The following is a 24,908-nucleotide window of genomic DNA, read 5'->3' as shown; positions in this document are numbered from 1 at the left end:
AGATCTGTTGTTAAGGAACGTTTTCTCCATTGCAACTGGTACTCAGTATATGGGGTAATTTTTTGGCATCAAGAAAAGGTCCAGTTCCTCATCAATCTTTCACCTAATGGTTTTAACATCTATTGATGATCAGCTTTCTTTCTTATACTTAAAATGGATTTTTGATTTCGATAAGTCCATTTCGGCTTGAAAGAGCTATGTTTACTCCTAGAGTTTCTTAGATGGTCCATTACTTTTATGACCTTAAATCCATGAGGGTAAACTCGGGTCTATAATTAATTAGTTGTCACACCCAGGGTTGAGGCAGGAAGAAGCAATGGCAGAGATGGAACGGTGCACGGCCAACAGATTTGAGGACTAAATGCCAGCCCTACAGTGTCTGCACTTATGAATAAGTGTTAGTTTCCTCTCTCATCAAGCATATAAGAACCCGGGTCTCCTTTCAGATTGCCGGGGAAAGGAAGGGAAACTTGTTAGCCAGTAATCCGGGTTTGAGCATGAGAGCTCTTTTGCTCCTAGAAGCTGGAAGGTGGGTAGGTGTGAAGTTGCAGTGGATTTTGCTTAACCAAATGTCTTTTTCTGCTGGGAATTCATGTGTTTGAACTAGTTTTTTGAAACAGGTTATAGTTTGGATCTGGGGCTGATTCATATTATGGGATTTCTAGATCTAGGATTTGTGAGAGTATGTGAGAAGTTTCTACACTCAAAAGGCTCCTTTTTTGGCACTGCAGTATCTTTCTATTTTGGCATCTTAAGAATCTGGGGGAACCATATAAAGATCAGAAACTAGTCTGGCCCTAAAGGCTCCCTCTGACTTGGTAATTCCACTTGGTTGAATCCTGGCCATTCGGATGAGACCATATAAAGAGGCCGTTTCCTGAATTTCCCGCTCTCTGCCTGTCACAGGATCCTTTTTGTAGAAAGCTGGTATTTCAGGACTGCAACCACCAGTCATGTGCTTCCCACTCTTTACTCACAGTTATTCCTGCCCCCTGTTTATTTTTGGAGGGAGCACATTTTTGCTTCTCCTCAGGAGCTATGCGGGGTCCTGCCCCCTTCTGTCCATCAGGCTGCAGACTCGGCAGACTGTGCTCATTTCCCACACTCCAAGACGTGACTCGAGCTTTCAGGAGAGAACACGAAGGATGCACTGCCTTAGGGCTGCCCTCACCATCCCTGTTTCTGTCCCTCCCGGTGTTACACATTTTAAGGCTCTCTTCTAAAAACAAGTTTGAGTAATGTTACCTGGCAGTAAATCTGCCAAAATTGGAAATTGTTTTTTCAGCAGATGATGCCCTAAATTTTACAAGCAGAACAATTTAAAGAATACACCAGCACTTTTGAATTTTGGGATCAGGCCTTCTCTTTTGGCTTTTTAAGACCATTTAAGTTCTACCCTCTCTCATCCATTCAAGTCTTTTCTTTTTGTTCCTTCCTAACAAATAGCAAACAGATTTATCCCCAAGGCATAACTCAGACAGACGGCTATTTCTTCCCAAGTGCTTGGCTAAGGTGGATTCTGGAACTGGTGTGTGCTCCATGAGAAAAGTGCCACAATGACCTCAGCCTGCCTAAAGATTAAGTTTCTAGGTTCAAGGATGAAGCAAGAGTAAATTCCCTTTCCTTTAAATTCCCAGGCCATTTCACAGAGAACTCAGAACACAGAAAACTCAGACACACAAGATTTGAGAAAAAATAAATCACATATTCATGTCTTTTCTTGACTATCCAGACTTGGTGGGCCGGGGAGGGAAGGCTCCCTGGCCCATATGGAGGGATCCGTAACTAAAGGTTACAACTTCTTACCACTGCAGGTGGACTGGGGCTGTGACATTTGCCCTGGAGAGGGCATCCAGGCCCGCCCCCTCCTAACTGCCCCAGCATCTGATCAGTGACCACATGGGGAGGGGGAAGCACAGCAGTTCTGGCATCTGGTCCTAAAAGGAGCAGCTTGACCTAGGAATAGTGGCTTGGTGTAGGCAGATCACCCTGGGGAGAGAGCCGTGGGCTCTTTGAAACAGGGCTAAATAGGTATTTAGATGTCATCGTGGCTCTGAGGGAAAGCAGCCAGGCATTCGAAGGCCAAACTGTCCACCTAGGCCCTAAAAGCTACTCATCCAGCAACATTTCAAATAGGTCATTTGCACCTAAGTTCAAACCCTGCATTGTGCTTGAGTTACACCAGTTACATTGTCAAGTAATGGATGCTGAGGAGCTCATCATACCTCCCCCTCCACCAAGAGTTTTCCCAGGGACCCCTCCAATATGATGATCACTGTATAGCATTTGCTACAGCCCGAGTATTATATGCTATCTTGCACCTTATATCTAGTTGCTTCTGGAATGCTTTCTTACCATCTCTGCGTATCTCTCCAATCTGGAGTGAGCCACACTTTTCCCATACAGCTACTTGGATCTTTCCTTGTCCTTAGTTCTTCTCAAGTTTGTAAATACAAGTATGGTTAGCCTTCAGTTACATATAAAGGTTTATTCATGTTGGCAGAGCACACAGTCTTAGTGATGTTCCAGGAGAGAGTGGCCCAATAAAAACACCAAAAGTGACAAGAAAACAGCAGAAGTCAGTGGGTCTGCCCCATGGCTGAGGAGTCCTCCTCAGTTTCACCTCAGGATCCTGAATGCAGCCTCTCCATGAAAGGGCACTCCGTACCTCCATCCCCAATACCTACCTTCAGCCCCCATTGTGGCCTCTTAAGTTTCAGATTAAGCAACGTCCAGTTACATAGATTTCAAACAGCCTTGATGCCGTTTGAAATCTGAATTCCGCCTCAATGAAGTTTCCCTGAACTGAGGCAGTATTTGAGGACAGGCATGAAATCCTGCTTTTTCTAACGCACCTGGTGCGCGTAGGACAGGCCCAGCTCCCCAGCAAGAGAACACAGGTGAACTCTGGGGAAGAGCCTTTATAACTTGGTAACAATGATTAGTTAAGTCTGTCTCATCCAAACAGGGTATCTGTATGTGGCCACAACAAAGACTCAGGGTTGAGAGTATTTACAAAAGAAATTTTTATCCTTGGACTCAGGGTACTCAGTCATGAACATGAGGATTCCTCATCAGGAAAGAGACTTCTCCCATGAAATGCCCAACGCCTAACTTGTAGACAGTAAGTTCCGTCTGCCCTCCCATCTCCCATCTGCCTCGGCATTCTCTCTGAGGATGGCCAAGACTCCCACTGGGTAGTAGAGGACAGCTATAATCCTGCCTCATATCGTGCAGAGAATTTCTCTGTAAGTCTTCCTCTCTCAGGTGATCTCGGTGAAAAGTAGTGTACAGTTTTGCCACAAATCCCAAATTATGAAGTCTGGTCATTAGTGTGAAGAAAACCAAACACAAAACCTTTGATTTTGGAACTAGTTGTCGAATTCTATTGGATGTGGAGAAATGATTGTTACGTGGTGGTCTTTTTGTTTTTGTCAATGTAAGAATGTCCAGACCTGTAGAGAATTTTTATAAGAATTGATTTGAGCCAAACTGATGACAGTTGCCAGGAAGCAAGATCTCAGATGCTTCAGAGAATAACAGTTAAGCACTTCCTTTTATACATTTAGAATTAAGGAGGGAATGTAAGGAAGATTACATGAAGGTGGGAGAAAGCAAGTTACAGGATAGTTAAAAAGAGGGTGGTTAGCCTTCGAGTGGACAGAAAAGAGGATTACTTCTGGCACTTTATGACCTGCCCAGGTAGGAATTTGTAATCAGTTCACCCTGTGAGGTTACTTTCTGATAGATTTATTATAGCACCCCTTTCGCCCACATTTTGAAGATGCTGTCCTAATTTAGCTACTGGTACCATTTTGCAATGGAGAATAAGAGAAAATGGGTCATGTTGTTACCTCTAGGTGGGAAGGATTTCATTCATCCTCCCAATAGCCATGGCTTCTTTGGGTTTGTGGTTAAAGAGGATAAAGCGATCATTTTGGTTTTTTAATTTTAGGAAATTTTATTAACTATATAATATTCATCATTAGTCAAAGTGACAGCTAAGGCCAGATGTAAAAGGGTCCTTACCTCCGCCCCAACTTTTTAAATTTTAAAACAAACCACTGTGTGGCCAAACAAACCATGTGGATACAAGTTTGAGACCTTTAGACTCAAGAATTCACATTATCACAAAATGGCTCTAACCTTGGGTAATGAAATATAGATGTTATTTGCAAAAGCACGTAGATAGATGGTTTAAAGGCAAATGGGTGTAAAAACATCTTGCTGTGGTTCAGTACAGTTCTCCTTAATATTTAAGTCTCCCAACACAGTCCCTTCCAGCGGTAAGAGCTCAACAAGACAAGGTTCTTGGTCTCTGCTTATATACAACTTTGGCTGGTGCAGTTTGGGTTATTCTGATTCCAGCTGGTCCTTGCAGTTCCAGTCTCAGCACGGTCTGAACAGCCTAACCTCTGAGCCTCAATTCCAGATTCCTGGGACAGAGAATTCCATTGGTTCCAGTTGGGTCAAACTGGTAGAAAGGCATTTTAGCATGTTGAGGGAGTGTTTTCTTAAAAAGTTATATTAGCCCTTAAGCAACAGATTTAAAGGACAGTTAGTGACACATTTCAGTCCAGGCATTGGGAGACCACATCCTTCCTGCTCAATTTGGCCCGCAGCTTATTTTTGTAAAGTTTTATTGGAACACAGTTCCACCTACTTACTTACTTATTACCTGTGGCTGTTTAGTGCCCTGCAGTATCAGAGTGGAAGAGTTGCAACAGAAATTGGATGGCCTCCAAAATAAAAATATTTACCCCTACCCCTTCATAGAAAATGTTTGCCAACCCTGTGTTAGTGCATTTACCTAAGTGTCTCCTTGGACTGAGAACAACAGTTATGATTATGTGAAGTTCTTGGGGGGTGGGGATAAGGTATTAAAAAAAATCTAGGTAAATGCTGGGTAATTAAAAATAGGAACTGTTCTTTGTTTTATCTCACTTGAGTGATTGAGTGGATTGCTTGATGGTTCTTTGGGATTTTTAGTTGAGATATGCCGGACAATAATAAACCTCTCACACATATTTATTTCATTACTTTATAAAAGTAGTATAAGTTGATTATTTAAAAATTTGGAAGATGCCCAATAGTACAAAGAAGGAAAATAAAAATTTCCCATAATTCAGTCACTGAAGTCCCCTTTCACCCATGTACTTAGAGCTAATTGATGTTCGGTATTAATAGTCTTTTCACAAAATCAGAAGCATATGCCTAACTGTTTTACATGTTTTTGAAAGTTAAATGTATAATGAACCTAATATTATTAAATATTCTTTTTAACATAGTTTTTTATTATTGCACAGTATTTTCACATGTGTATTTTGTGATTTACTTAATGCCTATTGCTGTCTGTTTCATTTGTTTCCAATTATGTATTCACTGTTCAAAACTGACATTGTGTTTCTCTTTGATTACTTTCTTGGGATAAATTCCTTGAATTAGAATTGGTAGCTCAAACAGCATGAACATTTATTTTTAAGGCCTTCCACAGACATTGCCAGATTATCCTCCAGATCTTGCCAGTTTATATCCACCAGAAGGGTATGAAAGCACCCAGATCTTTGTAGTGAATTGAAAGGTTGCTGTATTTTTATTTAGAAAGTTTTGATAGGTTGAGCATTGGGTTAGGTGACTTTACCCTCAGCCATTGCTTGCCTGAATGCACATGTTGAGTGATTGTTATTTTGGCTTCTCTTTCCTCGTAGGATCCCCCTCCCAAACCACCCCGCCGCAGGCAAGGAGGCTGGGCCGATGATTCCATGAAGGCTTCCAAGTGAGTGCCAGCAGCTTGTGGGAGTGAGGGTGTGCAGGGTGGGTTTGGGCATTTTGCTCCTATGTTGTTCTTTTCTGTTTTTATAACAGCTGTATTGAGATGCATTCATGTACCTTACAGTCCAGCCATTTCAGATGTACAATTCAGTCATTCTTAGTGTAGTCACAGAGTTGTACTGTCATCACCACATTTTTATTGCCCCCCAAAGCAACCCATACACATTAGCAGTCACTTCCCATGTCCCCCCAACCTCCCCAGCCCTAAGCAACCACTAATCTGCTTTCTGTCTCTATGATTTGCCTGTTCTGGATATGTCATATAAATGGGATCATATATTATGTGGTCTTTTGTGACTGGCTTCTTTCACTTGGCAGAAGTTCACCCATATTGTAGCATTCAGTGTTGTTCTTAGTGTAATTTTTTAAACAGAATGGAGTTGCCTGTTAGTAACTGCTAGATTACAAATCATTTTGGTCTTTAATTCTTTGCACTAAGTTTTAGATGAAAGGGAAACGAAAAAAAGTGTTTATTACATCAGTGGGCTGGCCAACTATCTATTTTAACAACTTAAGATATACTCAGGAAGAGATTTTTTTTTTCCCTCAGAGAATAAACATTACTTTTTGTCAGAATTTTTTTTATCAGTTATTGCCTTCAAAATAGCACTATCAAATTTCCCCCCCAATTTTTTACACCTTCTTCTTCCCACCTCTAAACTAACTCCCTCTCTCTCTCTTTCTCTCACTCTCTCTCACTTTTGCCCCCTGAATCATTTTCAAAACAAGTAGCAGTGCAGTCATCATGACATTTTGCCTCTAGAGACTTCGGCATGCATTCTAAAGATGAAGGACATCCTCCAAATATCAGTGTCATTATCACACTAAGAAATTCAATAATGACTTAATATCTAGTTTTAACTTTCCCTGTTGTCCCAAAAAGGTCTTGTAGCTCCAGGATCCAATCAGGGGGTCATTGTGTTTGGTAATTCTTTCTTTTTAGTCTCTTGATCTAAAATAACTCCAGCCTCCCTGTCCCCCTCCCTCACCCCCCTCCCTCACCACCTCCACCCAAAACATTGACTTTTTAAAAAAAAAGAATTCAGACCAGCTTTCTGGTAGAATGTTTCACATTCACATTTCCCTGGTTGATTCCTCATGATAAGATTCAAGTTAATGCTTTTTTTTTTTTTTTTTAATCTCTAAATATTTATCGATTTCAGAGAGGAAGGGAGAGGGAGGGATAGAAACATCAGCGATGAGAGAGAATCATTGATTGGCTGCCTCCTGCATGCTCCTTACTTGGGATGGAGCCTGCAACCCCTGCATATGCCCTTGGCTGGAATTGGACCCAGGACCCTTCAGTCTGCAGGCTAATGCTCTATCCATTGAACAAAACCATCAAGGGCATGTTAATGCTTTTTGGCAAGAAAAAAGCTCTTGGTACTTTTTATTGTATAAAATGGTATAGAAAGATATACTCAGAGATGTCTTATTCCAATACTTCAAACAGTGCCAGTCCATAATAAGCAGTCAGTGACTATTTATTGAGCAAATGAATGATCAGATCAGTATTCCTGATTAATCACTTGGCTTTCAGTGGGAAGTAGAGCTCCAGAAGGCTGGCAGACCTGTTGGGAAGGCCACACTGTGTGCAGGATGATGAAAGCCTGCACCACGTCAGTGGTGTGAGCATGGACAGTTGAGGAGCTTTGGAGACATTTTAGAGGTGGAGTTAATAGAAGCGTCATTGGCTGAGTGTAGGGCAGAGGGAGGAGTTGAAGGTCAATGCGAGGTGTCTATCTTTGAGGACTGGTTTCAGGTGTGGGGAGCCTTTTTTCTGCCAAGGGCCATTTGGATTTTTATAACATCGTTAGCAGTCCATACAAAATTATCAACTTAAGGATTAGCCTGTTATATATGGTTAAACATTTAATTAACTCACCCTAATGTCTTGGCAGGGCCAGACCAGATGATTTTGTGGGGCTTATACGGCCCCCGGGCCAGATGATCCCACACCTGGGATACATAGTGGTGTCGTCTGATAGATAATGCAGGAGGAGACACCTGTTTGGGGCTGGTGGTGGTCCTGTAGATAGTTTCCACAGTTTGGGAGTCTAGAAGAGAGTGCAAAAAGGAAGTGCAATTTGAGTCAACTCTCACACAAATAGAAGAAGACAAGGATGGAACCTTGAACTTGGCTGTTTGGGGATACTAGGGACATTTGAGAAAGTGGTTACAGTGATTTGCTTTGGGGCAGAAGGCAGATTACAGTGAGGGAAGAGGAAGTGTAGGCTACTGCTCTGAGGAACAAAGGAAAAACAGTATTTGAAAGGGAAGTCTGTGTTGTGAATCGTGTGTGTAGTATCTGGGGAAAGAGTGAGTCAGATGAAATAGGGCGGATTTGAAGGAGTAGGATCCTAAAGGAGAAAAAAAGTTAAGATCTTCTAAGAGAGACTAACTAACTTTGGACTGGAGGAGGTGGGGGAATTTTTCATCTAAGACAGGAGAAAGCTTGGAAAGGCTGGGTTAGTTATCAAGAAAGCTGGAGAGGCCAAAACCGGTTTGGCTCAGTTCATAGAGTGTCGGCCTGTGGACTGAAAGGTCCCAGGTTCGATGCTGGTCAAGGGCATGTACATTGGTTGCGGGCACATCCCCCCCGGTAGGGGGTGTGCAAGAGGCAGCTGGTCGATGTCGCTCTCTCATAGATGTTTCTAGCTCTCTATCCCTCTCCCTTCCTCTCTGTAAAAAAAATCAATAAAATATATTTTAAAAAAAAGAAAGAAAGAAAGCTGGAGAGGATAGGAAATTTCCCTTTGGATTGGCCTTTTTTTTTTTTCTTTCTCAAAGTAGGAAGGCAACTTGACTGTTGAACTTGTTGCAGCAAAAGAGAGCTGACATCTGGAGGCAAGTAGAACAGATTAGAGAGAGAAAAAGGAAAGGGAGCTGACTCGAGGTAAGACAGACGATGGTTGGGCTCCATTGAGAATCTGCCCCGTGAAGGCTGGGAAACATGAGCTCCTGCTACTCGCAGGGCGCTCCAGGGAGTCCAGAGTGTAAATGTGCTTCCTGCCCTGCAAGAGCTTGGATTCCAGTTAGGGAGATGAGCATTTTCATTCACAAAAATCAGGAAGGCACAAGGAGCATATGGGAAGTGAGAAATGAATGGAATGGCTGAGACTGGTGATGTGGCCTCAAAGGAAAGTAATCACAGTGGTCAGGGAGACCCGTGCAGAGATGAACGATGTCAAGTTGGGTGAAGCTGATGGCTAAAGAGGATCGTGAGGAGGGTCTTTGGTTCAAGGATTGATATAGGCATTAGTATTGCAGGGTAGTAACCTCATTGTCAGTCTGATTAGAGCAGAGGATTCACACTAAAAAGTAGTGCACTTTTCTTAAATTCTTGTGGGATGATGATAATGGCACTGTGTGAGGCACCTGCGCTTGCACAGGTGATAGTTTGGGATGATAGTTTGGGCTTCTATGGTAGAATGCCATAAACTGGGCAGTTAAACAACATTTATTTCTCACAGTTCTGAAGTTTGGAAGTCCAAGATCAGGGTGCTAGCATGGTCAGGTACTTAAAGAGGGCTCTTTCCCTGGCTGTGTCCTTACATAGCCTTCTTTGGTATGTGCACACACAAGGAGAGAGATGTTGTGTGTCTTCCTCATTTTATAAGAATACTAGTTCTGCCCTAACCAGTTTAGCTCAGTGGATAGATCATTGGCCTGTGGACTCAAGGGTCCCAGGTTTGTTTCTAGTCAAGGGCATGTACCTTGGTTGCAGGCACATCCCCAGTAGGGGGTGTGCAAGGGCAGCTGATCGATGATTCTCTCTCATTGATGTTTCTAACTCTCTAACCCTCTCTCCTCCTCTCTGTAAAAAATCAATAAAATATATTTAAAAAAAATTTATTGGAGTGACATTGGTTAATAAAATTATATAGGTTTCAGGTGTATAATTCTATAATAACATCATCTGTATATTGTGTGTTCACCACCCCAAGCCAATTCTCCTTCCATTACCAATTACCGCCTTTTACTTTCTCCTACCTCCCCTACCCCTCTTTCCTTCTGGTAATCATTATAATGTTGCCTTGACTATGAGGTGTGTGTGTTTTTTTTTAATTCCTTCACCTTTTTCACCCAGCCCCCCAAATCCCTTCCTTCTGACAGCTGTCAATCTATTCCCTGTATCTATAAGTCTGTTTCTATTTTGTTTTTGTTTTTTATTTTGTTCATTAGATTCCACATATGAGTGAAATCATTTGGTATTTCTTTCCCTGATTGGCTTATTTCACTTAGCATAATACTCTCCAGGTCCATCCATGCTCCCCCAAAAAGTTAGGATTTTCTTCTTTGTTACTGTTGATACCTTTAATTTATTTGTATAACATCACCCAAGACAGAGAACAGAGCATGGAATGGACTAGAGATGTTGGGGTTGGAACTCGTATGCTCATCCCTGCACCACAGGACAGGCTGTATTCAAGAACTGCCTTGGACTGGGATCACAACCTGTCCGTTCTCCTGTCACCAAAGTCATTTCTGTGTCAGATTCCATCTTGGAAACAGGCTTTTGTTGGCTCTGAAGTTGCCTGAAGTGGGGCACTGACTTGGCCATAGGGAATGGAGCTAAAAGAGAGGCATCCAGACTTGGTAAAGAGAGGAAGGAAAGGTAGTCTGGTTAAGTTTTGCCTCCAAGTGTCTGTTTTTGGGTTTGTCCCTGCATTGATCTGCAAGGGAATGAGGCAAGTAATGGCCCCTCAGGGACTTTCAGGACTTTGCTCTCAATGTCAGCCGTCATTTTCAATCACCCTCTCCCTCCCAGCCATTAATTTTGGCCCAGGATCATGGGGACTTGTCCATCTATCACTCCTAATTGACACTAAATGATCTGTCAGTTTATTGATGAACGGCAGGAGTGGAATTGTCACAATATATTTTACTTTCTAACAACTCCTCCTGACAATTTTACCTTGTCCATCTCACTCTCCTCACATAAATCTCCATTGGCCGCTCGTTTCTTCTCGTGGGCTGTTCTGGTGCCAGCTACTTCCACACCATCTGCACGCCTCAAGGACATCAAGATGGCAGTAGAACAGCCGTGTGCTGGTCCTGAGGCTGCCCCTTCCCTCCTCCTCCTCTCCCTCTTGCTTTTTCTTTCTTTTTTTTCATGGTCCTGATGTTCCAAGAATACTAAAGGGCTCCTGTCCTCTCCCTCTATGTCACTGCCATACCAGAGTCTCTACCTTCTTATTAGCAGCAAGAAGTTAATTCTTATTAAGCTTTAAAAGTATGCTGCTGGGCTCTTAGAATTGTAAGCACAGATGCAAATGCATGTTTTATCCCCTCAGCTCAGCTCTGTTACAGGCTGTCCATCCCCATAGAAGTCAGCTTCTTAGGAAGGTGTCACAGAGGGTAGTTTAGCTGGAACCTCCCCTTTGGATGCAGGTGTGCCAAGTAGTGGGTGGTCTGCCCTTGGACCTGTCGGTCCAGGCCTACATCTGCCAAGGCCCCAGGCTTGTCACTGTAACTCTGAGCAGTCTCATTGGCCCACCTCAGCTTTCCATTCAGGTGTCTTTTTTTTTTTTTTTTTGCTGCTCCCGGTCTTGAACAAGATGGGGAAGTTCTGTGTTACTTACATATAAGGCTATATTGTTATTTAATCCTAAGAAGGTGTACATATGGGTGTGAAAAACAAAATGATACCGTTTATGAGGCCAAGGATGCGTTAGGGGAGCTTCAGTAATTAAAAAGGGACCAGGTGTCCCTGAATCCCGGTGAAATAGAACTTAATCCTTCACCTTCACATTTTCATCAGTAAACACAGTCTTATTTAGAAGTATTGAGAATTTATTTTCCACATGCTGCCCTCAGCCACAAAGCGCTCAGAATTGGTATGGCATGACCAGGGGTTTTGGACATCCTGGGTGAACGGTTAATTTGGTTCTCAGTGAGGTCACTCATGCATCAGAGATGAGTGCCCAGTATTGGGTGAAATGAGGTGAGGCGGTTGCATGTGAGACAGTTGGGAAGGGAAAAGTGTTAGGTAGATAATTGTGCACCATTTGAAATAGCTCTGCCAGGGCTCAGGCCCCTGTCCCTGTTTCTGTAGGGTTTGGAGATGCCTATAAGAGCTTCCTGCTTGGACCTCTGCCTCAGCTTTATTGTCCTTGCTTCTGCCTGCACGTATGCTTCTCCACACGGTGTCTGAGACACAGCATATTCAGGAAAGGCGCTTTGGAGCCGAGCAGCAACATACTTTTTCAATGTCCCCTTGCACTTGTTTGCTTTGTGTACTAATTGACTCCCCTAGGTAGTCTATTTGCTTTGCTCTCAGGTCATGTTCGTTGGCTGGGCAGAGAAATGGTGGAGGAAGCCCTCGCTGGTTTGGCTCAGTGGGTAGAACGTTGGCCTTTAGACCAAAGGGTCTTGGGTTTGATTCTGGTCAGGAGCATGTACCTTGGTTGCAGGCTCCTCCTCAACTTGGGCCCTGATCAGGGCTTGTGCAGGAGACAACCTATTTCTTTCACATCAGTGTTTTTCTCTCTCTTTCCCTCTCTCTTCCACTCTCCCTAAAAGTCAGTGGGAAAATATCCTTGGGTGAGGATTAACAAAAAACAAATTTTTAAAAAATGATAGAGGAAATTTAGATAAGTTTTTAAATTTAATGAACTTAGAGTAAGTCACATGGTTGGTTTTTTTTGTGTGTTTTTTTAAAGAAATTGGAATGTGATTGCATTGTTTATTGCTATAAAGTATTTAATATATACCTTCAATAGTATCTGAAAATGAAATAAATAACACCTAGACTGTTTATGCTGAAATAACTGGTGAGAAATACGTATCCTCACTGAAGTAGGGGCAGGAGTGGGATATGTCAAGCTCATCCTGTCCTAGGCCTTTCCTATCTTCAGCAACTTGTGTTGTGTTGGTAGCTGCCAGGTGGGGAGGAATGAAGAGAAGGGCTGGGTAATGCTGGGACTTAGCTGAGCTGTCCTTTCTGTTCAGCCCTGAAATGCACAGCCATGATATACAGACTGAAAGTCACCCTTTCTGAATTTCAGTCTAGTGTATAACTGCCTCATTTTTAAGGGCTGCAAAATGCTCCAAAGTCCCTATTTTAGTAAAAGTAATCATGAGCAGACAATAGTTGTGATCCTTTCCCAGACTGAGAAAGCATACGTCCAGTGTTTATTCATGTAATTCCCATAACACGACCCTCTGGAAAGTATCATAAAGGCTTTAGATATGGTACATATAGATCCCATAAGCTAGAGGACAGAATGTTCCCACCTTTTTCTCACTGAGGATTTGGTGGGGGGCATTTTCATGCACTTCCACGTGTCTTGACAGTGATTTTTGGTTCAGACAAGCAGAGATGTTCTGTTATATTCATTGCAGTGTAGGGCCCTGGGTGGCTTGTCTTGTGTCACAAAACCAATTTATTTATGCAAATGACTAAATATGAAATAATTGGAATCTTGCAATTCTGTCAAGTGCCTCCCAATTGAAGGTGATAGCAGTCTGTTCTGTAAGCCCCATGTGGAGTAGCAGCATTTGGATTCTTCACTTCCCACTCTGAAAAGGGGAGCAGTCTTCCTGACAAGTGGCTCTGTCCGGTTCCCTCTCTGGAGCGGAAGTGAGTGCCTGATGCCCAGGGAGGAGGGAGGAGCACATGCAGTGACTTGGGACGCTTATGTGCACCAGGAGAGGACAGCCAAGGCCCACAACATACAACCGCTGTATTTCTAAGGCTCAAGTCAGTAGTACTGCTTCCGTTTGCCTGTAGGGAGGCCTGTAAGATCCCTGCCAGAGACTGCAAAGCTGGGGCCCTGATCCTCACCTTCCCCAGAGCCTGCTCCCGGCTTCCTTTCAGGCCTTCAGCTTTTCTTAACAAGTTAACAAGTAAACTTGAAATTGAAAACCAGGAGTGATTCTAGAGTGGGCTCTTAGCCTGCCTGGGAAGGCTTTGACTTTTGGCCCTTTATGGTTTCTAGTTTTGCAGAAGTGCAAATTCTCCTGTGACTGGAGCTGGTCATTTCCTGGAGCCAGGGGTAAGATTATAAAGTAGGAGAGTCTCTGAGGGTCAGGAAAGAAATGACAGGCGCACAGAAGTATTCCTTAAAGTAACAGCAGCCAAAAAGCACAGCGTCCTATGGAATATTCCCTTGTCTGTTATCACACAGTGCAGAAGCCTTGAAATTGGAAGCGTAGAGCCAGTTTCATCCAATCTCCTGTCACATTCTGCTTGAATTCCTCCATTGTGGGGAACTCAGTGGAAGTATATTTTTAAATAAAGTCTTTTAAATAAAGTCTTTTTTAGTTGTACAAGCAAACCAAGAACACTTTAATGATACAAAATTCAAACAAGACACAAACTAAATTTGCCTGAAACTACCATCTTCTCCAAACGTAATAATCTCTTTAGAAGGAACTACTGGTAATAATTTGTTGGTATCTCACCAACAATAGATGTATAGTTTAGATTTTTACACACACACACACACACACACACACTCACTATATATATATATATATATATATATATATATATATATATATATATACTTTTTTACGTAAATGGGATCAGGTTTTGTTTTCTCCTTAATTTTTTTCACTTTTCATGTAATAGTCCATCTTGGAGATCTTTTAGCACAGGTAGATTTACCTCATTTTCTAGCTGCTGCATAATGATCCCATCTCATGGATGTGCTGTTCCCCTGTTGGTGGACGTTTAGGGTATTTCTAATTTTTATACCGTTATCAACCCCCTGATTTCTAAAAATAGCTCATCTTGCCGAAACCGGTTTGGCTCAGTGGATAGAGCATCAGTCTGCGGACTGAAAGGTCCCGGGTTCGATTCCTGTCAAGGGCATGTACCTTGGTTTCAGGCACATCCCCAGTGGGGGGCGTGCAAGAGGCAGCTGATCGATGACTCTGTCTCATCGATGTTTCTAACTCTCTATTCTCTATCTCTCTCCCTTCCTCTCTGTAAAAAAATCAATAAAATATATTTATAAATAAATAAATAAATAAATAAATAAATAAATAAATAAATAAAAATGGCTCATCTTTAGGAAATTTGCAGCTTCGTCCTCTGATCCAGATTCTGCCTTCTGGGGCCCTGCTGCAGAACTTGAATGTGGGCAGCCCATACATCTTGTCTAGCCCTCTTGTTGTATGGATTGGAACACACACACGCACACACACACACACACACACAGCATTTATTTGTCTTTTGTGCAGGGTACTTTGCTAAGCATAGTTGTTTTACTTTATTTCCAACACAACCCCATGAGGTGAAGGTTCTGTTATTATCCCTGGTTTCAGGTTGATGACATGGAAGTTCAGAAAGGTTAAGTAACTTCCTCAAAGTCACACAGCTAGTAAGGAGGCAGTGGGATTTGAATTGAGGTGAGTCTGAGTATGGGGTCATGCTCTTGTTCTCCGTGCCTCACCACCTTCCATCTTTGTGCCCTTGGCCCCTGGCTTAATGCTAGTGCCTCTGCCCTGTGTAGAGCCCCGAGGGCCATCTTAACACGCCTCGAGCCTGTTTGGCCTGTGGGAAGAATAACGGCGAGTGAATGTAGGACCTGCCTGCTTCTTAACCTCTTGCGGCCTCCTGTCCGCAGCGCTGTGCTCAGCCAGGTGCCTGACCCGAGAAGAATGTGAGTGCAGCCTGTGCTTAGGGGCCCGAGCCAAGGCCATGCCAGTCCCGCCGTTAAAAGGCCTAATTAGGCTGGCCATTAAGTTCAATTAGGCATTGGAAATGATCATTCCTTCTAACCTGCAGTGCCCTCCAAGAACTGGATCCTTTCCCAGGCAGCAGCTAGGGAGCGGTTCACATACTGGTGCACCGGCAGCCCCACCTCTGGGTTCAGACCTGCATCCCCTTTGCGAGGCCGAGGGCAGAGTAACCCAGGGACTCTCAGCTCAGAGCGAGGTGCTCCACGTGCACATTCAGTACGGACAGGCGTCTGCCTTGGAGGTCACTTCCTTAGCTCACTCTGGTCACTGCCTTTTTTGGGGCCACCCTTCCCCATGTATGTATGAGGAGTCAGGACATCTGCCTGTGTTGTAGTCCTCTTTTGCCACTCACTGGCCATGTGATGGTGCAAGTCCTGTGGGCTTTTGGGGCTAAGGTTCCTTGGGCAGGGGTGGCGGGGGAGGTTGGAGTAGATAATCTCAAAGTTCCCTTTTCAGCCCTAGGATATTATGACCCCAGGAAATCCCAAGTACACGAGCCTTGGTGTGCTCAGAATTTCTTTGCAATGAGCACTGAGCTGAGAGAAATGAGCAAGAGACATCCAGTGTAACCTTGTGCTACTAGCTCTGCCCCCTTGGGCTCTGTCTCTCCGGCATTAAAACTAAGTGGTCTCAAAGGCCCTCTACAATTCAGAAAGTGTGTTTGAACCTCTAAATATGCTTTCTAGGCAGCTGATTGAAGCAAGTCAGTTTAGTCTACAAATCGTTGCCTTGAAATAGCTGACAAACACGGAGGCAAGGACAGGCCTTCGGGTTCAGGGGCTGATACATGGGGGCATGGCTGTGCCCTTGGGTTTGGAATGAGCAGAGTGGGAGACTGAAACCTGGGATTACATAGAGGAAGAAGGACGTAGACAGACAAGAGGGGCTCACGTGCAGAGCCTTGAACTCTAGGCATGTACTTTATTATTTAGGGAACAGGGAGCCCCTGGAATGTTGACAAGTGTATGACCAAGGATGCAAGGAACACACTATCACATTTCATCTGAACACCTGTTTAATGTGGCATAATTAGGATCTGGGGATATTTGCTAATGTAAAAAGACATCCATTTTTCCGAGGGTAGTGTTCTCTTTGTAAGGATTGTCTCATCATTGTTCTTTATAGTGGAGTGTTATTTAGAGTGGAGGCCTGCTCATCTCTAAGGTTAACTAATTGTGATTATACTAGAGGCCTGGTGCACTGATTCATGCACCAGTGGGGTCCCTCGGCGTGGCCTGCGGGGATCGGGCTGAAATTGGCAATCCCAACATCCCCCAAGGGGTGTAGTAGTGTGTGAATTGGCATGCGGGGGGAGGAGCTCTAGCTTGGGCCAGGCACCACACTGCTTGCTCCCTCTCATCCCAACCCATTGTGCCTGCCACAGCAGCCACCACCACTGGGTAGGCTCACTGCCACTCCACTGGGGTTTCTGTTCTCCCGTCCTAGGGTGATACTGGCGTGCCCATGACCAAGAAGCTACTGGGGGCTCGCATCCAGTCAGTCTCGATGCTGGTCCCCATCCTGGTCCCAGTCTAGATGGGGGAAGGGTGCACAAGGGGAGTGTCTGTGGGAGAGTATCGCACCACCACAGCTGCGCTTGTCAGCCATGAGCCCAGCATCTGGCACCCATTGGGTCAGCTGAGCTGTGCTCCTGCTGTGGGAGTGCAGTGACCACCAGGGGGCACCTCCTGTATTGAGCATCTGCCTCCTGGTGGTCAGTGCATGTCATAGCCACTGGTCGAATGGTCCCTTAGGCTTTTATCTATATAGATGAGATTGGTTTTCTTCAGAGCATATGCATTCCTTCTGGACTAGAATGACCTCTCATTTACCACTAGATGTGCTGTATTAGTTGAGGTTGCAACAGAGAACCTCATCAGCAGAGGCTTAAGCAGAAAGTGGTTTGTCTCAGGAAACAAGGCCCAGGGCCCGCAGCATAGGGCTGCTGTGGCAGCTTCGTGGTTCATTTTGTGGAAAGTGTTGCTTGGGGGTTTTCAGGATAGAGAGTGATATTTATGAGGAACAGATGGAGTGGGGGCCAGGATCTGGAGAGGCAGGGTCCGTGTCATTCACAGTGCGGGGAAGGACCTGAGAAATCATGGAGTGTGGCCCCTTTAGTTTAGAGATAGAGAAGATAAGGGCTGCGGGTGGGGGTTAAATGACGCCGTTATAGAATCTTTAAAAAGCCCTTAAATGTCACCTTGCCCACTGCCCAAGGTCAGGCAGCTAATTAGTGTAATAGAATGTGCCTCTCATGCAGCCATGCCCATCCTCAAACCTTGAAAGCTGCACACATTTATCTCAAGTTCATGAAAAGGCCACAGACTATACTATTTGTGCAGTAGCGAGTCTGTTAGAATAAAATTATCTTTACTGCTATCCTCCGGGACCTTCTCAGAAATGAGATGTTGATCATATGAAGCAATCTTATTGAACAAAAAAACTTGCAAGGAAAAAAGTTGTGTCCCCTGAGCCAGCTCCCTGCTAAGGGGGACTCGCTGCTTTGCAGCGTGAGCAGCTAAAACCCAGGAGGGAATGGCTAGAGATGGCAGCCATTGGTTAAAAGTCTCCTGACATAAATGATTTCCTTGTTCTCCCTTTGATGGATTCAGCTTCTCAAAAATAAAATGCATCTGTGAACATCATACCTACTTCTTCCCTTTTCTTCTTAGTCCTTTATTGAGGAGTAACTAGACGCAGTTTCAATTTAGAAGCAGCAGCTTAGGCATACGTAGGTATAAGTGCGCATGAAATTGAGCCCCCTCGCACAGCCTGGTTTTTTTCCTGGTCTAACAAGTCTGCCAGTGACTTTACTTTTTGACCTATGCTACCCTCACCACAGCTGGTTACCGGTGGCTGTGCCAGTGTGTCCTTGGTTCACCTACACCAGGGATTCACCAGGGTGGGTCCTGCGCCTTCCAGGAGCTGCCACACACAGCCCTGCAGTGCTGCTGGCCTCCCACGCTGGCAGCTGGAAAGAGCACCTCTGCCGGCACCTCCTCCTCTTCCAGCCCCTTCTCACATGGTTGAATCTCAGTGTATTCATGGGCTTTTGAGGGGACCATCATTTTGGGGGATGGGAAAGGGGCAGAGAAAACAGTGGGTAAGTGACTGGAAGGAAATCACAGGTTTCTCCAGAGCAGAAAATGCTTTTTAAGAGAAGTAGAAGACCCATTCTGTTGAGCAATTAAAAGTGGACTGACGTACTAGTAAAGGTTTCCAGAAACAGTGATAAAAGTTTGCTCCCTGACTGTGGACCCATGACTTCAATCAGCACATCCTGTGCCGTTTCACTCTCTGCCCTTACAGCTGCGTTTCCCAGAGACTGGCATTGAGTCATAAGGCTGTTCTCTTTTCTATTCATTTCTAGTCCCCCTCATCATGTCAATGAAAAAGTCTCAGTTTGCAGCTAGGATTGCTTTCATACTACCTAACCTTGCTAATCTATCTTTTTAACAACGAAAAAAGCCATAGGCTCAGACTTTTGGCAAATATAGTTGTAATAACTAGCTATAATAAAATCCAGTTTGTGTTTTTCATTGATTTCAGAAAGGAAGGGAGAGGGAGAAAGAGATAGAAACATCAGTGATAAGAGAGACTCATTGATTGGCTGGCTGCCTTCTGCACGGGGGATCTAGGCCACAACTTGAGCATATGCCCTGACCGGGAATCGAACCTGGAATTTTTTATTCATAGTTCAACGATCAACCACTGAGCTACACTGGCCTGGCAAACTGTATTGTTTTTTACAGTTACCTTCTATATGGCTGAGGTTGTAAGATTTTCTTTAAGTAAATTTATTAAAGTAAAATTAAGGAATCAACTTAAAATAGAAAGTAGATGCAGAAAGTACACCGCTATAGCAAAATTAGTGAAGGTAGCATTTGAAAGTGATAGATGTAAGGAAACACTGTCCTACTGGCTTCTCCTAGCTGCGTTTCCTCTGTACGTATTTCAGGTGTTTTCAGAAATACAGACTCTTTCATGCTTCCTGCCTTTACTCAGGTTGTTTCTTCCAGCTGGAAAAGCCCTCCGGCAGCCTCCTGCCTGTTTCAAGCCTTCTCATCTTTCATTTGGCAGGTCTTCTAAGAAGCCTCCCCAGGCTCCCTCTTCTTTTTAGTGCTTCCATGACTTTTGCTTGCACCTGCCTCCCTTGCCCTGTTAAGTTTGGGGCATAATGGGACCAGCAGCAGATGAGAAAGTGTGAACCTTGGTTTTTAGTTCCAGCTAGCTTTGGGGCTTTAGTCAGGTCCCTTTAACAACTCCTGGTCTCCATTTCCTCATCTAGAAGATGCATGGGGTGGTGGTGGTAGGACATGTCAGTCACTGCACGATGTGAGCCTTCAGCCAGATTGTAAAGCTGAGCTAAAAGATGCCCCAGTTCCCACACCTCCCATCTGTGCCTCATAGACAATTGAAAGTTTCTGAATAAGATAATGTTCATTTGAGATGTCCAAGATCTAGAGTTCTAAACTCTTCCCACTTTTTAAGTTTCTCGATAGCAGGCATGTACATACATTTTATGTTCCTATAACTGTTTTTAGCTACTAAAACTGTTTCTGTGTATTTCATGTCCTTTTCCTCCTGATAAATGCTCCTGTAAGATTGATTCAGAACCAAGTTGTTATTTTGAATCTGACCAGCAGGGGGCAAACTTCACCCAGGAATTGCCTTATAATTTACTATATACCTCCAACTTGATAGGGGTTGGCAGTCTACAGACATGACATAGACGTTGGTTTTCATCTTTCTACAAAATACCTTGTTGTTGATACCTTACCGGCAGTAGCCAAATATGATCTAGTGTGACCTGAAATCATAAAGTGCCAAAATTTTGGGTGCTGGGGAATTGTTTCTTGTCTTTAAAAGGAGGGAGAAAATACAATATGAAACACATGTTGGACACTAAACACATGAATGGCAAGAAGTAGGAACCAAGGGGAGGAAGAGAAGGGACTTCTTTCAGGAGAGATCTCATTTAGGAGAAATCTATTGGCCAAGGAAGACCTCAGTTCGTGAGAAATACCTGGTTTTTAATCAGTACTACATGCATGGGGACATCCTAGAGCAGAAGGACTGCAATTAACCAGTCCATTGCCTCATACCGAATGGACACAATAGCCCAGGATTACGATGGCAAAGTTTCCCTTTGCTCAGATTTGGGGTTTCCCTGTGAGGGTTTGTTTGATGGGTCACACAACTTATGAAGTAGAGCCTTGGTTTGGGATGTGCTAATGGTGTGTTACATGATCTGGGACAGAGCCCCTTCTCTCGCTCATGCCTTGGTTAAATTCTCCTCAATGAGGTTTGGAGGCACTTGCGAAATTGTTATTGGGCATTTTAAAATTATGAGGGTAGAAAACCAAGAAAATGGCATTTTGATTTCTTTTAAAGGAGTGATGCTTTTGGCTCCGGTTCAGCTGGTATCTTAGTCCTGTTCTCCCCCTTACCATGTGTTTCTTTACAGATTTGGCCTCTGGCTATAGCCTCTTCCTTTTGTCATGGGAGCCCTGTGAGCTCCTTATTGTGGCTCTAGCTTCTCACTCGGGGTGGCACGTTGTAATAGCAACCATTTGTACAGGCCCTGCACAGCCTCCTAGGGGCGGAGGCCGAGGTCCATGCTGGATGGGCGAGGGCAGGGTCTTCCACTGGGCCTGGCGGGGCTCTGGATGCCCGGCACTTTGGTCCATTTAAAGCCTGTTCCGTCGTGCAGCAGGGAGCGAGTCTAGGGTCCAATATGTGATGTGGATATTAAGAGACTTCAAGGACACTTCCCCCCATTTATCCCAGTTATGTCCCCTGCTAAAATAGGTTAACGGCATCTAATTAACCACTGAACATTGTCATGCTGCATAAAGATAGCATCCTGGCTGTTCTCTGAGCCGTGGTACTTCATCTCCATTTAGATCTCTGAAGTATTCCATTAAACTTGCGAGAAACATTTTAACTGAGATGATGTCTACATTAGGGCTGCCTTTCACCCTTGAGCACGTACCCTGTGTAAGCAGCGCTGAGGCCTCTGTCTGATACGGCAGGCCAGGTGGGTGGGGAAAGAGGCGGGGTTTTTACATTGCAGCACCTCTCTGCCTGAGCCCCAGGATGAAATGGAGCGTTCGGCAATGGTCCTGTGTGGCTGCAGTCCCGTAAGAGCCATTGCGATTAGTCTTGTCATCAGTTGAGCAAATCATGCCCATGGCATGCCAGTTTGGCATCTGAATGCCAAAAGGAAGGCATTGCATTTGAGCAGAAGAACTTAGAAAAGGAGAGGACTTGGAGAGAAAGATGACTTAGCTACATGGAATCTCTTTCTTTGCCCTACGCAAGCTGTTATGCTGCAAATAAAACATACATAATAAATCATATGGAACAATTAAACCAGTATTAATTACCAAATTGTCAAGGCTGACCAAGTGATAGTTCTATAAGTTGAGAGTATATACGCGTCATGGAAAATATCAGTTGGATCCGAAAGCAGAGTATAAAATGAGGCTTCCCCTGGTGTAGAACTGCCCCCATGTTCCTTTCCCTTGCACTGGGCTTTGTGTCAGACAGCCCAGAGCTTGTCTTCCAATCCTACCACTTTCTAGCTGGGTGACCTTACGCAAGTTACTGCACTTCTCTGAGCCCCTGTCTGCTTGTCTGTAAAATGGAGTAAATAAGATAATGTGATGATGAAATAACATATCATATCATGTAAAATATATGTAATATATGAACAAGAAAATAGAATGACAGTGCCTGGCACCCAATAAGTTTAATAAACGTTACCGATGTTACGTCATCCTGTAAGAGGCCTGTGGGGGCGGGTCCTGGAGATGGTCTTTCCCTGAGTATTGAGGTGCCCAGTGAAGCCGGGGAGGAGAGACCTCATGTGGGTCATAGAGAAGTGGGGGTGGAAACCAGAAGGGCATGGGGTGTGTGTTGAGCTGAAGGACTGGGCTTTAAATGGAGGTGGAGGTGATGAGACCACACCCTTAACCTTGAAGCCTTCCACCCGAGAACCTGAAGTGCAGGGAATTGGCAGCTTCCCGGAAGGCTGACTGGGAAAGGGCCAGCGGGACAGCCCCGCTTTCCCCTCCTGCAAGTCACTGGCCAGGCCTCTGCATCATCCCTGGGAAGCAGGCAGCCAGAGTGCCCTGTCTCCACAAGGTGGGAGGTGAGGGAGAACATTTACTCATTGTCCAGAGTGAAGGCTTCATTCTGCAAAATGGCCAAAGCAATCAGCAAGTGATGGAGTAGCTCTTAAAAAGAAACCTGGCATTTAATTAACTTTTCAAAGTGCTGGTTCAGCAACCTCAATGTTTTACATTTTGAATATTGAACTAGCATCTCTATAATCGGACCTGCCAGGGTTGGGAGCACCTGCTCAGTTTTTATGAACATGATGGAGTCTTGTCTGAATTTCAAGACAACCAGCTCAGGATCACTCAGGATAGGGCTTCAGTCTGTGAATCCATCTCCTTGCTCAGCCTGGAGGTCAAGGCAGAGTTCACCAACACTTTTGTTAGAAGAGAGCAGGCAACTCAGAAGGATAGGACAGGAGGTTTCCATCTCGCTGCTTAGCAACTGGACAGTCCAGCCCACCATCTGAAATAAGGTTTAGGGCAGTGATTCTCACCCACATAGCGGGTCCCATTTCTGGAAATTACTCTCCCAGAGGCCTGGGGTGAGACCCAGCACATAGATCCTGAAGAAACTTTCTGAGTGTGATTCTCTTGTGCCTGGTTAAGAGCTCCTGGTTTAAAGGATTCTCTCCATCTTTTATTTCTCTAAGTGTGGTAAGTCAGGAATGGAGTGTCTGCACAGTAAATCCAAACAGCTGTCTGGGTGCCTGTGGGGCATCTGAAAACTAGCTGTGCCTGCTGCTGAGAAGGCTCAGGCGGTGTTTGGAAGCCAGGGAGGGCGTCAGGAGACAAGGATTCTGGTCTCAGCCTCCTCACTAACTGGCTCTGTGGTTTGGGTGAAGTGCACAGCACAGTGCCCAGCGTCTGTCACGCTGCCACTGAGACCTGCTCTGCCTCATTTCCAGCACTCAGCTGAGCGAGTCTTTGACGAGTGCTGCAGAGTGCTCTCTCTGTGTAAGACAGTCTCACATTATCATTATAATTGTCCTGTTCCCAAACCTTCTCGTAGCCACTTCTAGGGAAAAAGGCATGTCCCCTCCAGAGGGCTGACCGGGTCAGTTGCCGCAGAAGTATGTCTATGGAAGAGATGACCCAGGGCTACAGTTCTCTCCCTCGGCCTCCACAATCTGTGGCAGGCAGGGCTTCAGCCCCAAGTCCTCTGGTGGGCGGTGGTAGACCAACTCTGTTTTCATTTTGTTTAACCTGTCACCGCCATTTAAAAATACACTCTCCATCATGACTGGGTATGTGAGCATATAAAATTGAAAAGAAATTTAATAAGGATAAAGACCTATCCTTATTGTGAGCAGTTCACTTTCTTTTATCTTCTATGCTATTAAAAAAAGACCAGTGGTGATTTACTAACTTGATTTCATGAGTCACTAACAGGCCACGACCTGTATTTTGAAAATCACCGTGTTGGATTCTGTGCCCTGGCATTGGACTCCGTGCCTTTGGGGACCAGGTAGGTAAAGTAAATCTGTGAAGTGTGGATTTATTTCGGAATAGCACCTAAATTATATTACTGAGGTACATATGCTGATTATTTGCGTATTCTTACTTCTATGAAGATACTTACTCTTGGCCAAGTCTCCTAAAATCTGCTTCCCAGTTAGTCTGCCTTTGCTTTCCCGTGTTTGATAGCTGCCTAGCTGCGTACTTCACTGGCCTCTGCATTTCCGTAAGAGACCTAGCAGTGCAGACTGGGTGATGCAGAACCAGTACTGGACCTGGGATAGGGAGCGCTGGGAGCTCAGGGGCAGCCACACTCAGATGTAGGTCCCTGTGGAAAACACTGGAATGTAGGTCCAGTGTTGCTAGGGTTTGTATCTGAAGAATTTAGAAATTCATTTTTTTGTACAAAATCTTCGAATTTGGATAAGAAATTGATGTTAGAACAGAACAAAACAAAATAAAAATAAACAGCTGTTGCCAAAACCGACTTGGGTCAGTGGCTAGAACGTCGGTATGTGGACTGAAAGGTTCCAGGTTTGATTCCGGTCAAGGGCATGTACATTGGTTGCGGGCACATCCCTGGTAGGGGGTATGCAGGAGGCAGCTGGTCGATGTTGCTTTCTCATCGACGTTTCTAGTTCTCTATCTCTCTCCCTTCTTCTCTGTGGAAAATCAATAAAATATATTTTAAATAAATAAACAAACAAACAAACGAACAGCTGTGTGGTCCAGACCAAACTTATATGCAAGCTAGATAAGGCCTGGAAGTGGCCAACTTCATCAAAGGCAGACCGTTCCGTGCCA

General features: G+C 44.4%; 1 protein-coding gene across 1 annotated transcript in view; it reads left to right on the top strand.

Moving 5' to 3' along the window:
• Positions 1 to 24,908, top strand: part of IFT43 (intraflagellar transport 43) — a 71,506-nt gene that overhangs the window by 22,139 nt on the left and 24,459 nt on the right. Inside the window, exon 3 of the mRNA XM_036430852.2 lies at positions 5,709 to 5,776. Within this exon, the coding sequence (XP_036286745.1) occupies positions 5,709 to 5,776 (68 nt within the window). The remainder of the gene's footprint in view (positions 1 to 5,708; positions 5,777 to 24,908) is intronic.

The sequence above is a fragment of the Pipistrellus kuhlii genome, unplaced genomic scaffold, assembly GCF_014108245.1.
Source record: "Pipistrellus kuhlii isolate mPipKuh1 unplaced genomic scaffold, mPipKuh1.p scaffold_m20_p_1, whole genome shotgun sequence".
Taxonomy (NCBI): Eukaryota; Metazoa; Chordata; class Mammalia; order Chiroptera; family Vespertilionidae; genus Pipistrellus; species Pipistrellus kuhlii.
This window is presented reverse-complemented; position numbering and strand designations above follow the sequence as displayed.